At 37.4% G+C, this 16,598-nt stretch overlaps 1 protein-coding gene across 1 annotated transcript; it reads right to left on the bottom strand.

Moving 5' to 3' along the window:
• Nucleotides 1-2,913: 2,913 nt before the first annotated feature.
• LOC116221390 lies at nt 2,914-16,183 on the bottom strand. The gene is made up of 4 exons (XM_042708373.1): nt 14,797-16,183; nt 5,975-13,183; nt 4,997-5,092; nt 2,914-3,168 (listed from the first exon to the last, which is right to left on the bottom strand). Exons 1-4 carry the CDS (start codon nt 14,872-14,874, stop codon nt 2,914-2,916), a joined length of 7,638 nt encoding a protein of 2,545 aa, XP_042564307.1. The 5' UTR covers nt 14,875-16,183.
• Between the last annotated feature and the right edge of the window lie 415 nt (nt 16,184-16,598).

Below are 16,598 nucleotides of genomic sequence, written 5' to 3' on the forward strand. Positions count from 1 at the left end.
GCCAAGCATGCATGTTTCAAATATTCACCAAAAATCTACTTTTCATCTTACAGTCAACTTTTTTTCAGATTTGTGTACTAAACATTCTCAAGTGTCTTCATATGAACTTGTGATTGAATCAGAGTATCACTTTTTGAATGAAAAATGTGTAAAGCATTATTTTAGCGTTAGCGATTAATGCAATTTGCTTTATATCAATCATTTTTGAAGATATGAAGTTGCCTTTGCACATGGGGACATGTTGTAGTGTCTTCCACGTGCATACCAAGTTTGGTGTTGATATCTGAAATATTTGCTGAAATATGACTTCACTTCCTGTTTGAAGGCTTTTCTGCTGAATTTCAGTGGCTGTACCGGACAAACGGTTGTGAGGATCAAAATTCTGTTGAAGAACTTTTGTGAGGCTTGGTCTGAAGATCATCTCTGGTGATTCTGAAGAAGATTTGACAAAAATTGTAGGAGTTGATGCCTTTCAAAGGTTTTTGATAAAACCGGAAATTGCGGAAAATCTATATAACCGGAAATTGACGCCATAGGGTGTGTTGAATTCGTCTTGATCCAAGGAATCCAATGGTACCTCATTTTTGAAAATCGGTCAAACGGTTCAAAAGTTACAGTGTTAACAAAAGTCCAACTTTGACCTGTTGGTGGCGCTAGTGTGGTCTAGTGGGAGACATGAAACTTGGTGTGAGTGGAGAATTGACTGTCCTTAATGAGTGTGCCAAATTTCAGAAAAAGTTACCATACGGTTCTAGGGGCTGCCATTGACTTCAATGGCACAAGAATAATAATAATAATAATAATACCTACAATAACAATAGGTTTCCTCCTGACGGAGGAACCCTAATAATACCTACAATAACAATAGGTTTCCTCCTGACGGAGGAACCCTAAATATAGCTGCAGGCAGCAATGGCGGGTTCCTCCTTAACATTCCAATCATTACAAAATTGACATGACACTTGACCAAAGGCCCTATATGGTCATACCAGGTATGGCCATATAAAGTGCTAATAACCTTTTGGCTTGAGCCATCTTGTCATGGGTGAAGACAAAGGCCACCTAACGTTTCCGGGTTCAAGACACACAAAAGCCAGGAACCATGTCTGATGGGTCATCAACATAGACAAAAGGCCGGGAGTTGCTTGATGGCTGTGGCCTGGTGCTATGCAAATTAACGTTTTGGGGGTTGTTCACACAATTTGTACAATGTGAAATTATGTGAGGTTATGACAAAGAAACCGAAATCTATGTTTGTCTATGGCTGCACTGCAGCTACAATTCACTGAATCTCTCTTACCAATTAAACGTTGCCCTTGAATGAACGTTACCCTTGAATAAATGTACACCACTAATAAGCATTGTGTAATAAACACTGCAGCGTTTAATCAAAGGAATATGGTATATGACAGCAATAATGTTTAATGTAACTGGCCTTTCTAACAGTACAAGTGGCCCCAGCTTGCCCCTTACGGTCTAGGTGCATTGCAAATAAAGACAAGAGCCTTTTCATTTGGCCCAGTGGCAGACTGTCTGAGGTTGTCGAATGTCACCACTCATGGAAGGCTTCTTGTCCAATAAAAGTAAACCTACTTGATTGGAACAAATTGTTTTGCATACTGTGATATTCCAATTATAAACAAATATAAAAAAAAAATGTATATGTACAAAGTTGCTTCCTAATTGCATTCAGTCTTATTTTCATAGCTATTGTGGTGTCAAAGTAGAATAACTACATATGTGTCTTACATAAACATACGTACTGAATTTTAATCAATTGGAGTCAGTGTAGTTACATGTGGTGATATGTCCATGTCATTGTTGTGTTGGAAATGTATGTGAATGCTGGGTGGTTGACTATTTGTTATTGGATGATCTGTGTGAGATGTAAGCAAGGTAAATATTCTGTGAGGTGGTAAGATAGACAGCAGTTGTAGAATAAATAAATACTTTATTAGCAATGAACAAAATATACAAGTTAAGACAAATGTAAGTGTAAAATGAACATGAGTAAAATAAGAATGTATATTTAAAAATAGGTGGTTTTTAACCTTTTGTAATTTTTTACAATAAGCAAAGAATTTACTACAAATGAACAAAAATACAAGTTAAAGACAAATGTATAAGTACAATGAAGATAAGTGTTTTTACACATTTTAAGTTTTACATTGAAAACACATTTAAAGTGAGAGTAAAATGAATGTGTTTGACAATAGTAAGAAGGTAAAATATTTACTTAATGTGATTTACTGTGTAGGGGTTGTGCAATTGAAAATCAAATAAAAACATTTACAAGTATAAGAATTATGAAGATTATTAAGATAAGAACTGTGAAACAATAGGATTATGAAATGTTAAGGTTATGTTTATGACAAGTGTTGTATGTGAAGATGTATGTTTTGGTGAGTGTAATGCAATAAGTTGTCAGAACTATGTGTTGTGTTGTGTTGATTTAGACGTCACAGGTAGAAAGCGTTTCGTCCAAAAAAGTGAAGAGGGTCTCATCAGCGATGTCTGTATGTTGTTGAACAGATGCAGAAGCTGTGTAGTGCAGGGGTGTAGTGCAGAAATAGAATCGTCTTTGACACGCACAGTTACCAAGCCAATGGACAGGAAATGTGCAGTGACTGTGATTGGGTCTGTGTCCAGGTAGATGTGCTTTGGTGCGGTGTTTATGATCCATCTTAAATTCTCTTGTAGTGGTGTCATTTATCTCCAATGTGAGGGTAACATTCCATTGGTGGCGGAGCTTAGGTGTAATAAAATGTTGGTTACATGTAGGGCACATGTGGAAAAGTGCACAAGGAGGACAGTTGGAAAGAGGGTGCCTTTTGGGACAGGTGATTGTGGATGTAGTCATGGCTCCAATGATGAGTCCAGTGACTTCCTCTGAATTGTCTGGTACTGGTGCAGCTACACCATGTCTGGGGGGTCGATTGATGGTCTCTGCTGTGGTGGATGGTGATGTGCTGACAGTGATGGTGTTGTTGTAGTCCTTAACAGTGACAGGTGAGAGGGTGTACCAGCTGTTAGCAGCTGTGTAGTTAGCAGGATACTGGCAGTGCTGTTGGCGACGGAGTAGGTCGACATCTGTATTTCTCGGCATTCGTGTTCAAGCCAACGGGTGGTGTTTTCTTGGATGTCTTGAATTTTCACTGTGATGGTGACCTGATGAACAACAAGAGGGGAGCATAATTTTAGAAACTGTGAGAACAGATGTAGGCTGTGGTAGATGGTAGGTAAGTGCAATATATTATTGTGTGTTGTTTCAAAAGGTAATGAAAGAAATGTAAATGTGTGTGTAGCTGAAATGTGCATTGATTAGATATGTTCACACAGTGGCTATGGGGGGTTGAATTATGAAAATGTGTTGTAAAGGACTATACAATTAAAGGTGTGATTTTGTAAATAAAATAATACTGTGTGTGAAATGACAATGTATGAATGTGTAATTTATATAGTTGTGTGGTGTATGAAATTGTATTGGAAAATTGGAGTAAACATTTACCTGTTGACGATTTCTTGGTTTAGCTAATATTTCAGCTATGGTTATGGTTTTGTCTTCCATTCTGGTGCTTGGTTGTTGGTGAATGAAGTGTAGAGTTGGTATGATGTCCATTGATGTACTGCTTCCAACCAACACAGAGAGCTCTTTGGGGTTGTGCAACGCAGGGCGGAGGGTTGGATTGTTGAGCACAACTGGGCTTCTGAAATAAAAATACAAATTGGATGGATCAGCATTCAGAATATGGTATGGAAATTTGTAGATAAGTACATAGTTAATAATGTATGTCAAAAGCTGGTGCTATGTCTATTAATGGATGGAGAAAAGATTAACATACTTGCTAGTTGCAATGTCATTAAAAGCAGAGTGCTGTTGCTTATTGAACACAACGATGTCCCTTTATGTTGTCTCTTCTTGGATCGTTGCCGTGAAATAAGGTTTTTGCTTCTGGCTCATCTTGACCGGTGAAACATTATGAATGAAGCCTGTGACTTCGGTTTTGGTTTTCTTGGTGGGTGTGTGCATCTGAAGTAGACAGGGAAGATAAAAACAGACACAAATATTGGAAAGGTTAGAATCATGTAGGCAAGAAGATGACAGCATGCATAACAACACCAATTTGGTAAGATTGTGAAGATGATCTGTCGTACCCTAGGCTAGTGCCATTACAGCAGAAACGTAATTAACCACCACAGAATTCTGACGAAGACCCGCGGAATTTCAAATAGAATGCTTTGGTATGAGGCCAATTTTAAATAAACATGTCAACTGATATTACGTGTTTATTGTTGCTAAATATTTAATCTGTAAACAGAGCCCATTGCTACCAGTGCAGGTCTGTGATAGCAATCGAAGGAAGTTTGTCAACCCTGAAACTGATAAGTAACATTCACTTAGCTGTAGGAAATATTAAAACGTTAGCCAAAAATACCGACATTCAGGCCTGCCTGAAGAATGGACACAGAATTACATCAATAGACAGGGAGTTTTCAGGCGATCTTTGAGAGTGTGGAGTAATACTTTTTTTGACAAAGTCTGTGAACATTTAGTTGAACATAAAACTGTTGTAAAACATTTGCGGTCATTATAACAACAGAACGGTAGATTTTGACTCTGAATAACAGCAGAAAATGTGACATGAAAATTGGAGTTTACCAGTCTCAATTAGAATAATGGTGCGTGTTACGATGAACGTATAGAGTATGACCTATAGGCCTAGGTGCCACAAAGAACGTAGGTCCTAAAGACAATTCTAGGCTAAAGTAGGTGGTTGTCAATGTACGCATTTAGTGGTTAAATTAATTGAATCATAGGTACACATATGGCTTAGGCCTAAAAAGGTTAGCTTACCCAGTTGTAATCAATTCAGTACACTAGTTTGAGTAAAATAGCCTATGTGGTGGCGTGTAGTGCAATCAAGTTAACGTTTCAGTCTTTAAATAGTTCAAATGTTAGGCCAAAGATATAGTGAATAATTTAGTTTGAACTTACCGTAGAAGTAGAATCCCTGCTCTCGCAGTCCAACCAGCGCTCCAGCGCACTTCCCACGCCTGCGTCTCCTCCAAGCTCCACAGAGAGCTGCTGCTCCTCCAAACATAAAAAGCACAAGAGAGCGCAACACTGTGTCGACCATCCGCGGCGGCAAAGCATAAGTAATCTGCTGTACAAATAGTGTGTTTTAAAATATATTAGTCCATGTGTTTATGATGGTTTGCGTAAGCTATGAGTTTTGTTTTAAGATGCATTGTTTAGCAGATAATGTTACTGTATGTGAATTAGTATAGCATTATGATGACTGTAATATGTTGACAACAATTCAAGCGATATTTGAAATTGGACATCTTTTGTGTATACATGATCTATTATTGTGTTAGCATCAGTGGTTGAAAAGTCAACTAATTGAATGTAATGATGTTTTTGGAAAACTGTTTGTATTGTTTTAGAAGTAAGAAGATTTTCATTAAAGTCCCCCAAAATAATTTTTCCTCCTGGGAAAGTGTCTAGTTCGGCAATAAGATGTAATAAATGTTCCTTAAATAAATCCACTTGGTATGTTTGGGGCCTGTATACAACTGCAGCCATTAATTGAAATTGTGGAACGTGGAAGACTAATGATTCTAAATTTGTATTACATGGTGTGTTGACTTCAATGTTCTGATCTGTTTGACAATATATTCCAACACCACCATTTGCCTGAAGTTTTAAAGTCTTGGTTATACTGTTTATTGGACTGTAACAATTGAAACGTGTGTTGTTGTAGAACGTGAAGTTAGGTAAAACAAAATGTTCAGTTTGAAAGTTAGGTTGAAGCCATGTTTCAGCAACACAAATGCATTGTGATTTCAAAATACTGTTGTTTGCTTGCATGTTTTTAAAATGTGCATTGAGACTTTGAATGTTATGAAAAGCAATTGTGAATAATGGAGTGGTTGAAGGTGAGTGTTTGGATATGAATGTTGGCATCGTTGCAAGAACATCTTTGATATTACTGTTGCAATAAATCTTTGACTCTTTCAAGTCTTCAATTACTAAGCCTGACAGAGAAGACACACGACTTAAAGCAACATAAGCTTGTCCTGGTGAAAATATTTTTTGCAAGTTTACCACTGCACTGTTAACTGTTAAACCTTGAACTTTGTGTACGGTACAAGCCCAGGCTAATTGTAATGGGTACTGCCGCCGTATTCCACCATTGTTTGAGACTCTGTCTTCTACAGGTTTAATCATTGTGATGTTTGGATGAGTATTATCCGGTGTAGTTATTTTAGCTCTTTGCAGTTGTCCAATTTTGTCATCATCAAATTCAACATGTATTACAGAGGGAAAGTATTTGTCTGTATCAAACACGATTTGGAAAACTGTTCCAACAGCACCATTAACAAGTCCATCTAAAACATCAATGTTTTTTGTCAGCATGATGCGAGCTTGTATTCCCATATTGACACTAGGCTTAAGACAGCTGTTAAAGACCTTTTTGTGATGGCCATTCTTTCTTTCCATACGTCCTGTTTTTGGATTTCGCTCAAAGTCTTGTGCCTCAATACTTATAGCATTTGGGCAAATGGAATTGAGCTTTTCAGAGTTATAATAGCAAACTTGTTTATTTGTTGCAAAAATGTGCAATACATTCAAGTCTTGTCCTGTTTCACATTGTTTCAATATCTCAATGTCTGCACGCAACATAGGAGTTGATTTTTCATGAACACGTATGCGATTCAGAAGCTCAGCAAAAGTAGAATCTTTTTGTCTCACAACTTGTGTCAAAGTTGCAATTTCAAAGTGATCGTTCCAAATGTTCAGTCCTGGCATATCACTGTACAGAGGTTTTCCTTTCACAGGTGGTAACTGGTAAAAATCTCCAACAGCAACAATGCTAACTTTTCCAAACAAAGAATGATCGCCGGATTGTTTTATTTGTCTTAGTCTTCCGTGAATGTATGCAAAGAGTCTGGTGTCTACCATTGATATTTCATCAATGATCAGTAATTGTAAATTGGATAGTTTAGCTCGTAAAGAGTTGATCTTTTCCTCACCCAACGGTTGGTAAGGTAATCGCACATCTGTGCCAATACAAAAAGTATTGTGTATGGTAGCAGCACCAATGTTATACGCGGCAACGCCAGTAGGAGCTGTTATTAAAACTGTAGTGTCATCAGGGTTTGTACATAGTTGCGCTAAAATTCGAGACAACTCATAATGTATGGCTTTTATCAAATGGCTTTTTCCTGTCCCCGCTCCACCAGTGACAAAAAGGTGTATTTGTTGTGGTTTTTCTCCCCATACGGTTTCTAAACTCCACTGACGTAGTTTGTAAAATATGCGCGCTTGTTCATCATTTAAAGATCTCATTATGTTCCATGCTGCTTCTTTAGTCATGAATGTTTTTCTAACTTGTATGTTACCAGTTATAGGCAAAGTTTCTGTCAGGTCTGGAATATTTTCTGAAATGGGTTGTAAATCAGTTTCATTGTGCATAACCTCCTGTGATTGTAAACATTGAAGGCGTTCCAATTCAGACTGGGGGCAAATTTGTGCCCATGCATCATCCAAGTCAACCTGTTGTTCCATTATGAGTTGAGCATCATCTAGTTCGTCAGAATTTTGTTCATACAAGGACCTATTATTCTGAACAATTTCTTTAACTTTGTGTATGTCATCACTGAAGTCACGTACAATACCAACATTGTAAAAATCTTCGTATGTTACAAAAGGATGTGGTTTCAACTGACAGTCTTCATAGTGGGGCAAAAACAATTGTAACTGACTTTGATGATATTTTTCTGGATCTTTTGTGGGTGACAGTTTTGCATATCTAATAACAGCTGGTTTCGTGCGTGATCTTTTTCTGATGTGGCCAGAATTCTCCTGCAGTTGAACGACAGATTCGCTTGGATTAGCTGGGACTTCACTTTGACTCAAGACTCGATATTCCGAGCAAAACGTGGCAAGGCACATGTTTTGAAACAGTGGTGATTGTGGTCTATGTTTATACCTGTCTATCACACTTGTCATCCATATAGTGTTATGTTCATTGTTGTCATTTCGTTTTCTGTCTCGCAATACACTGAGAGGTAAACTCATGCGCATAGGGTGTTCTCCTGTCGGTATAAAAGTTACTTTCCGTGAGCATTCCTTTAAATGCATTCCAGTCAGTCTATATACTGATTCTTGTGCAGACACCTCTCTATTATGAAGGTAAACACTGCCAAGTGATTTGAATGCAGCTTTGGCATCCAGATTGCCTTTATGTCCTTCTTTTTGTGCACAATCGAGTAACAATCCCATTTCTCTCTCTGCTTTGGATATATAAGAAATAATGTACACTACACAAGAATATGCATCCACAATGTACTGAATATCCATATTGGCATTCCAAGATCTTAACAAGTCTTTGTTGAATTGGTTAATCCAAATATCACCGGGCTTTCTTTTTAAAACAACGCTGGTTTTATTGGTTAGTTGTGAATTTGCTATTTCAAAAAGCAATTGTGAAATGCCGATGCTTTCAAACAGTTCCTCTGTCGATTCAAATGTTTGGTCACTATTTAGTAAAGTTGTTCTGAGCATTTTCAAAATCTTTTCAGCCATGTCTGGTGTCATCAGTTTTCTTACTTCATCTTCCTCAGTCATTGGTTGATGTGATTGTTCTGTATTGCATTGATTTTGTGAAGGTTTGACAATACGATCAATAAATGTTCGACAAGATGGGGGTCGTGGGAAGTTAAACCGACATTCAGTGTTTTTTTTCCTACAGGTTTTTGAGTGCCTAGTGCTATGTTTTTGCACAGTGTTTACAATCTCACACAGTTCATCATCATCTGATGATGGCAGTTCACAAGATACATATTTGTCAATAAAGTCTACAACTTTCTCATCAGGGTCTTTGTCAATTTGAGGGGCTGATTCCACCCAGAATAAGCAATGACAATGAGGGGAGCCTCTGTTTTGAAATTCTACACGGTAAAAGTAGTCCGATATTTTACCAATAGGAGCAGCTGGAGACATAATCACATCTTTTAAGAAACTGTGCCATCTGTGGTCAAACATTCTTGCAGCTGTAACTGGGTTTTGTTTCAACAATGCACATTTCTCTGACCAAGTCAGTTCATCTATAGGCACATTTATATTTTGTTCATGACAGAGCGTTGTTATCATTTCAGGCCAGCGCATGTCAGCTGAGGAAAATGAACAAAACCATGTGGGGATTCCTAGTTGTCGTATCATAGCAAACAGATCTTTTTGTACAGATTGCCAAAAGGGGGGTGTCCCACGTATAGGTCGTAAGAACTTGTAACCTTCGTCATTTTTTAACACTCGTTTTAAAGATTCTGCATCCGTTAGAAAATTGGCTTGCTCTTTTTCCGGCAATTCAGTGCCTAAACCTTTGCGCATGGCAATTGATACATTTGACAGAACTTGTTGCACCTCTGATATGTACTGAGCATAGAATATAAAGTCTGTGTTCTTAGCAAATCTGCCATCAGCATTTAGTAGACGTGTGTTTAAATATTTGGAAAGGCTTATTTTTTCTTGGCGAAGGTCATGAAAAGTAGGAGCTCCTGTTGGATATAACGTAGGGAAACATTTTCCTTCATTAGTAGCATCTTCTAACAGTTTAACGGGATGATTATTCTCAGCAGGGGCAACTGATAACACAGAGTCAAAATGTTGATCCAAGACTTCTTGCGCAATATCTACTGGTTGTAAACATGTGTCTAGAAACATTCCATGTGTTTGTTCAGTGTATGTCAACTCTTCTTCAGGATCATCAGTTTCTGAATGATTTTGCGAGTTTCTTTCATTAGCAACGCTTGTTGTGTGCATTGGTACACTAACCATTTGTATTGGCACAGCAGTATTTTGTTGTTCATCACTGAGTTGCACATCGTCAATTTTGTCAAGAGGGTTAACCCATTCCTTATTGATGCTGATGTCACGATACCACTTGTTATTTAACTTTAAGTACTCTAGGGCATTGTAGACATTGTTTGTATGTACATGTTTATATTCATAATGGCCCTTGTATGTTAATTTGCGTTTCAGTTTAATTCGTAACATTAAATCATTTCCATCATTTCTTGGAAGCATGGTTGTTACTTGATTGACATTAGATGGAACACACACGACAGGTCCATGACAACCATTTTGTCCACCCTTTGGTAATGCCAAAAGTTTCATAAAAGGAATATGTTTCGCTATTAAGTGTTGCTCAAGGGAATTTAAGCACTGTAGCTGAGAAGGAATGGCTTCCAAATGCAAGTTATTGGCTACGCTTTGTTCAGGCATTCTACCAGCAAATATTTTACGGTCACATGTGTGACATATCCACAACTTAGATGATTGAATATGTGCAGTGCAGTTATCATCACATTCTTCACAAGTTTGTAAATATGTTTCTGTAATGCACTTTTTAGCCAAAGCAAGTACAGTTGGACTGGTTGTGTACTTATCATGTTTACATTCAATGACTTGCTTTCGAAAAAGCTGGCGATGACATACTGAGCAAACAAATTCAGGGCCTGTTTTGACACTTTTTCTAAAAGATTCAATGACAAAATCCATGGAATATGTCTGATTTTTCTTAGCAATATATGTTTGGCTGCTGTGTGTTTTAACACTGCTTTGAAAGTCAATATCAGAATTGTATTTCTTCTTGCTAGATTCTTTTACTTTAGTTTGAAAGTCTGCATCACATTTGTATTTTTTTTTACTGTACTCTTTAACTGTAGTTTGAAAGTCTGCATCCGATTTGTATTTCTTCTGACTGTATTCTTTAACTTTAGTTTGAAAGTCTGCATCACATTTGTATTTCCTCTTACTGTATTCTTTAACTTTAGTTTGAAAGTCTGCATCTGTTCTGTACTGATCTTGGCTGGACTGCAATTTGTTTATTCTGTATTGATCATCTGTCGCATATAATTTCTGTTGCAACATAATGCAATTTTGTTGAAATTGAATATCATTCTGGTATTTGTGCTTCTTATTAGCAGCTTTATCTTGACAATGTTGTATTCTACCAGTTGTTAACCTTTTCCTCAAATTGACATTACACTTTAGCATTGCTTTTTTTGCTTGGCACAATGATGCACATCCACTTTCACAATGTGTATCTGTTACACATGTTACCAATTCATAATGGTTTCCATTGACATGGTTCAAATATATGGCATTGTCACTTGTTCTTGAAACACTTTTGTACATGTTCCAGCGATTAGAATTAAATGTGTATATGTCAGTATGGAATAGATCTGCAGCACTTAAAATTTCCAATTCAGTGCCCCACGTGTTTGCATACATCATTCGTGAAGACTTTATGTAATGTTCTACAGAGGTGTATTCACTTCTCAGAAACCTTTGAAAAGTTTCCTCATTTTTCATTAAGTGTCTTACCACTTGTTTTCGAATTTTCATGTGAGGGCTTTCAGTGCCGCAAATTGCCAAAGCCAGTGACCGGAAGAAGCAATTTCCATCTTTTCTAATAGCTTTTGATTCACATGGACAACTTAATACTGTGCATTGTTGAATCATGGTTGAATCATGGTTATCATTTACATTTTGCAAATCTAACTGTGAACATAACGCAGTTTGATTGATAAATGTTAAGGGAGAAAACGTCCATGTTGGCAGTGTCACATCACCAACAACAACATCATCAGCATTCTTACTCTGTTCAACATTGTGTTCAATACACTCACTGTTGTTGTCTACAGTTAGATCAATCCCTTTTGTTGTCAAAAGTCTTTCAGCACTAGTAACATTGATAGGCCTATGGTTTTCACACAAGAAATTCTCATTTTGTGATGGCAATGCATGACCACACACAGTTTGTGTTTTGAAAGTACTCTCGGGAACATGAATATTCCCATCAACAAACACCTCTGTCATTACTTGTGGTTTCCTGGCATTGCGTTTCCGTCTACTAGACCTGTGTAGTGCTGTAGTGTTGCCGTCTTCACTTCTCATTGTTACGCTGATTCCAGTTACCTCAAAATGTTTTCCAGGGGCATTCATTGAACTTGCAAGCCTATTAATGTGCTGACTGTACATATCCTCAAAAGTTTGATAGAAACACACAAGACTTTTTCCTGTTGGATGAACAAGGCCATCATAGCTGCGTGAGTGAGAGTCAAATACTGCATAACCACTGGTGTGTTTAATAATGGCACAAGTACTTTCATTCATTGTCAAAAAACAGCTGTCATCTCCTAGTAATACTCTCTGCAGTGCTTCATAAAGGCTTATTGCCATATCTGCCAACTCTAAATCATATTCATGTACTCCTACTATGCCACTAAACGCTTGTCCAAGATTAATTGTAAAATCAACATTATGCAACACATGAGACTTTGGCAAATCACTTACCAAAAGATGAGTATGGTTTCCCTGATTGCAGTTCTTTACTGACGTATAAAGCATGTTTCCATTCACAAGAATATTATCAAGGTCACTACTTTGCCACGTGCACACATCTTTCAGTTTATTCATCAACATTGCTGTTAAACTGTTTGCCACACATTGTACACCTGCATTATCTTCAAACATCACATGTCCTTGATGAAAAGATCCTTGTATATACCTGTTATGACAGCTTGGAGGCACGGTGTTGGACAGCTCACCACTGTTCATGTATTCAACAGAGTTTGTTGAATGACTTTTGATAGTTTTCTTTTCTTCAGGTATTACAATAGTGTATGTTTCAAGGCTTGCAAGAGTTGTATCAAGTTTCATTTCAAAGTTTGCAGTGTTGCACAGTTTTGTACCAAAGTTTGCCAGTTTTGTACCAAAGTTTGCCAGTTTTGTATCCATTTTTTTTTCTTGGTTACTGAGAGTTTCACCGTGAGAACAGTATGCCCCAATGGCTGCACACCTTATAGATTGCAGAGGCAGTGTGAACGATGCTCCACTGGTCCTTGAAAGAGACTGCGATACATTATCACAGCTCACAACAGGCACAGACTGTGAAAGAGACTCACAGGGCCTAAAGATAGATGACCGAGAGGTCGGAAGAGGAGGAAAATCAGAGTAGATGAAGCTTGGGGTGGGGGATGAAGAGGAAGATGGGATATCGCAAGGGGTAGAGTGGGGATCAGTGGATAGAGAAAAATCAGACAAGGCGCTACATATTGGAGCAGCAGCCAAGTGATCACGCCCTTTCCGCCAGTTCTTCTTCCTCGGCATCTGAAAAACAGGGAAAAGCTATCAAGTAAGGAAGAATAACTACACATCAGCAGTACCAGTCTTCATAATGCTACATTGGTATATAGTTTTTCAAGTGTACATTACTGATATTAGCAGTGACATCACACATTTTTTTAATTATTGCTCATCAAAAATATATGGTTATTTGATATGGGCCAGAAGAAAGTTTACAACTTTTCATACACATTGTAGTGCATAAATAAGTGGCACCAACCACAAGACAATTTTATTTCATACAATACAGGAAAACATTTGGAATGCCATGGTCTGTATTTTGTCAAACTTGGAGGACTGTGTTCCTGTATTATCATAAGAGGACAATTTCATTGATTAGCATGACATATGAAATTAGTAACATATTTATTAATACATGATTCAAACAGTAACTGTAGCCATCAACATTAAAATAGGTTCCGCATCACTCTGCATTTAAGTAAGTAAGTTTTATTTATAAAGCACACTCTAACACAGCAAAAGCTGACCAAGGTGCCAAACAACAGCACAAAAAAATTATCAAAAAAGACACCATAAAATACATAGTAAACACAAAAAACAGTCAATAACAGTACAATAAGTTAAAAATCACAACTCAAGACGTAGTGGGAAACACTAGCGTGTTTTAAGGTTTGATTTAAAAATAATGAATGAGCCTGCCTGATAGAAAGGGGAAGTTGATTCCATTTAAACATTCACAAAAAACAAGCATTAAGGCAATCAAGTGAAGGCTCTACTCACTGTTACATGATAAACTGTAGTTGTTATACTTTTATCGACCCTACAGTTCACTTCAGTAAATACATCTTAAACCCTAACACTTAATGCAAACAGTAGTCAGTTACTGTTAAACCCTCTTTGCTTAACATGGAGGGAATGGCAATGTGTGGAAAATGCACATTCATCACAGGGGAATAAAGATGGAATGATGCCAAAACAAAAGCAAATACCAAAAAGTATCCTATCTAGTAAACACATAAACTTACCTACACTACACATACATGGGGTGGCACAGTTTCTTATCTAGTGTGTTAACACAGGTTAGCTGTGTGATGGTGTATGCCCATGAAGGACAGCTTACCTATTCCAAAGCCCCGTGTGCAGTGAACAAAAACAAACAAACCTAAAGCACAATATCAAAATAACTGCTCTATTAAAAGACTGCACTATGAAGCAAACCATTCTAACAAAATATTAACGACATTTACAATGATTTCAACAAAAAGTCTCTCTGATTCGACAACTCTCTAAACAAGCAACTTTCCAAACCAATGTGTCAAACAGCTGACCAGTGTGGTCATTTTAGGTTGACAACTAAACCGCTCATTGGAAGTGCACAGCTGATTGGCAATCAAGAGGTAGGGAGACTGATAGCCAACCGCCAACAACGCCGACTAGACCGTACCTGCTTGCAGCGAATAGGAAGAAAGAGGGGAGAATACAAAGAAAAAAACACACAATCACAACTATACAGACTGAATTAGGACATTTTAAAAATGGCTCCGTAACAAAGACGTTTTTAAAAATGCTCATTCACATTTATCAATTAATCTTCTCACTTAAACACGCTGGTTTAGCATTTTCCAAGGAAGTCTAACCTTAACAGTGGATCCTTGGTCTTCTGGAGAAGATATCCTTTTCTTGGCTGCCCTGGAACTCTTGCTTGCATGTGGCATCTAAAAAACACATAGAAAAATCATCAAAAACTATTAAATGTAACATACCACATTACTGCTTAACAATTTCATACTCTTACATTATTATAACTTCATACTCAACAGTTCTAGTATACACACCTTTAAGAAAATATTGAAATGGTTAGGATTCTCAAAAACCAATCTCTTTACTTAAAAAAATATATTTAGACATCCAATAATTCATTTTATTCAATTTACACTGTCTACATTCAAATTTAAGTCTGTTAAATGTAACCATACAGAAACAGAATGATGACAGTTTATCACAAGTAACCAAACCTTACTGTTAAGATACTGCCAAGCCATTGACTCACATTAGAAACTTAAAACAACTAAACACAGCCTATAAGATGTACCTGTTGGTAAATTACATAATCAGGAGCATGTAGTAGGAATGCATGAATGACAAAATACCCAACTTGTACTTGTCATTACAAAATACTACACTGAGCCCAATCCATTCAATATTCCCTACCTAAAAAATTATTTCCTGAAATGCAATAATTCACTAACATTGTAAACAATTAAACAATTTCATGCTCCAAACTGTATGAACAGTTTGGAGATGGCCCCTTCCTGTTCTAACATGACTGTGCACCAGTGCACAAAACAAGGGCCATAAACACATGGATGAGCGAGTTTGGTGTGGACGAACTTGACTGGCCTGCACAAAGTCCTGATCTCAACCCAATACACCACCTTTTGGATGAATTAGAGCGGAGACTGCGAACCAAGCCTTCTTGTCCAACATCAGAACGTACTGTTGTAGCTCTACAGGCCTTCAATGGAGCTCCTAAACGATAAAACCATGAACCCAAACAAAGCTAACAAGTAAAACAACCATGCTACCATTGATACTAATGCTAGGTAACTATGCAAGAAACTAGGCTAGCTACAGTAGCTACAGTTTCGAAAAGAATAGCTTGCATGTGGGGACCGTCAGAAAAACTTGGAACGCACAGACAAAATTACATTAACAATGCCACCCAACCGTACAGGTACGTAGGCTACAGTACATTAATTTAAAACGCTGTCTCACAGAAGCAAACACTATGTTCAAATTAGTACTACTGCTAACACTTCAATAGCTAATCGTATCAAACGAACAATTACAAAAATACTGTACTGTAGTTCTATAGGCTTTCAATGGAGCTTCTAAACGATCAAACCTTGAACCCCTTAATACGTAGCAAGTAAAACAAGCATGGTAGTCTAGCTACCATTGCTACGAGTTTAATGGTAGGTAGCCTAACTATGCAGCTAATTAAGGTAGCCTAGCTAACTAGACAACTACTGTTTCGAAAAAAATTACTTGCGCTATGAAGACCGTCAGAAAAACTTGGAACGCACTAATTAAAACACCACAATTACATCCACAATGACATGTAAATCTTGAATAACACAACCGTACAGGTACGTAGAGCACATTCATTTGAAACGCCGTCCACAGAAGCAAAAGATGAATTATTTACTGTCGTCTCAGTTACACTATCAAAGCTTGGAAATACTGTGACTTGCTCAAGTAAGGGTATGGCTAATAGAACATAACATTTCATAATTATTTCAGTGAATGAAACAGCTGCAACACCCAGTGAAATTTTAAATACAGCCAACTGACGTTAGATAGCTACAACATTGGCTAAATGAACTTCCATGAGCTATCCTCAGAATCTGCAAACCTTTCTTTTCCACTTGCCCTAAAA

Source organism: Clupea harengus, chromosome 8 (assembly GCF_900700415.2).
Source record: "Clupea harengus chromosome 8, Ch_v2.0.2, whole genome shotgun sequence".
NCBI classification, from domain to species: domain Eukaryota; kingdom Metazoa; phylum Chordata; class Actinopteri; order Clupeiformes; family Clupeidae; genus Clupea; species Clupea harengus.

What these genes read in the sequence shown, in the direction of transcription:
- LOC116221390 (XM_042708373.1), bottom strand. Translation starts at nt 14,874, where the DNA reads ATGCCACATGCAAGCAAGAGTTCCAGGGCAGCCAAGAAAAGGATATCT. An exon ending in GTAATATCAAAGATGTTCTT is followed by an intron (nt 5,093 to 5,974) that starts GCAACGATGCCA and finishes TTATGTTTGGAG; the next exon opens with GAGCAGCAGCTCTCTGTGGA. An exon ending in GCAGGGATTCTACTTCTACG is followed by an intron (nt 3,169 to 4,996) that starts GTAAGTTCAAAC and finishes GTTGTTCATCAG; the next exon opens with GTCACCATCACAGTGAAAAT.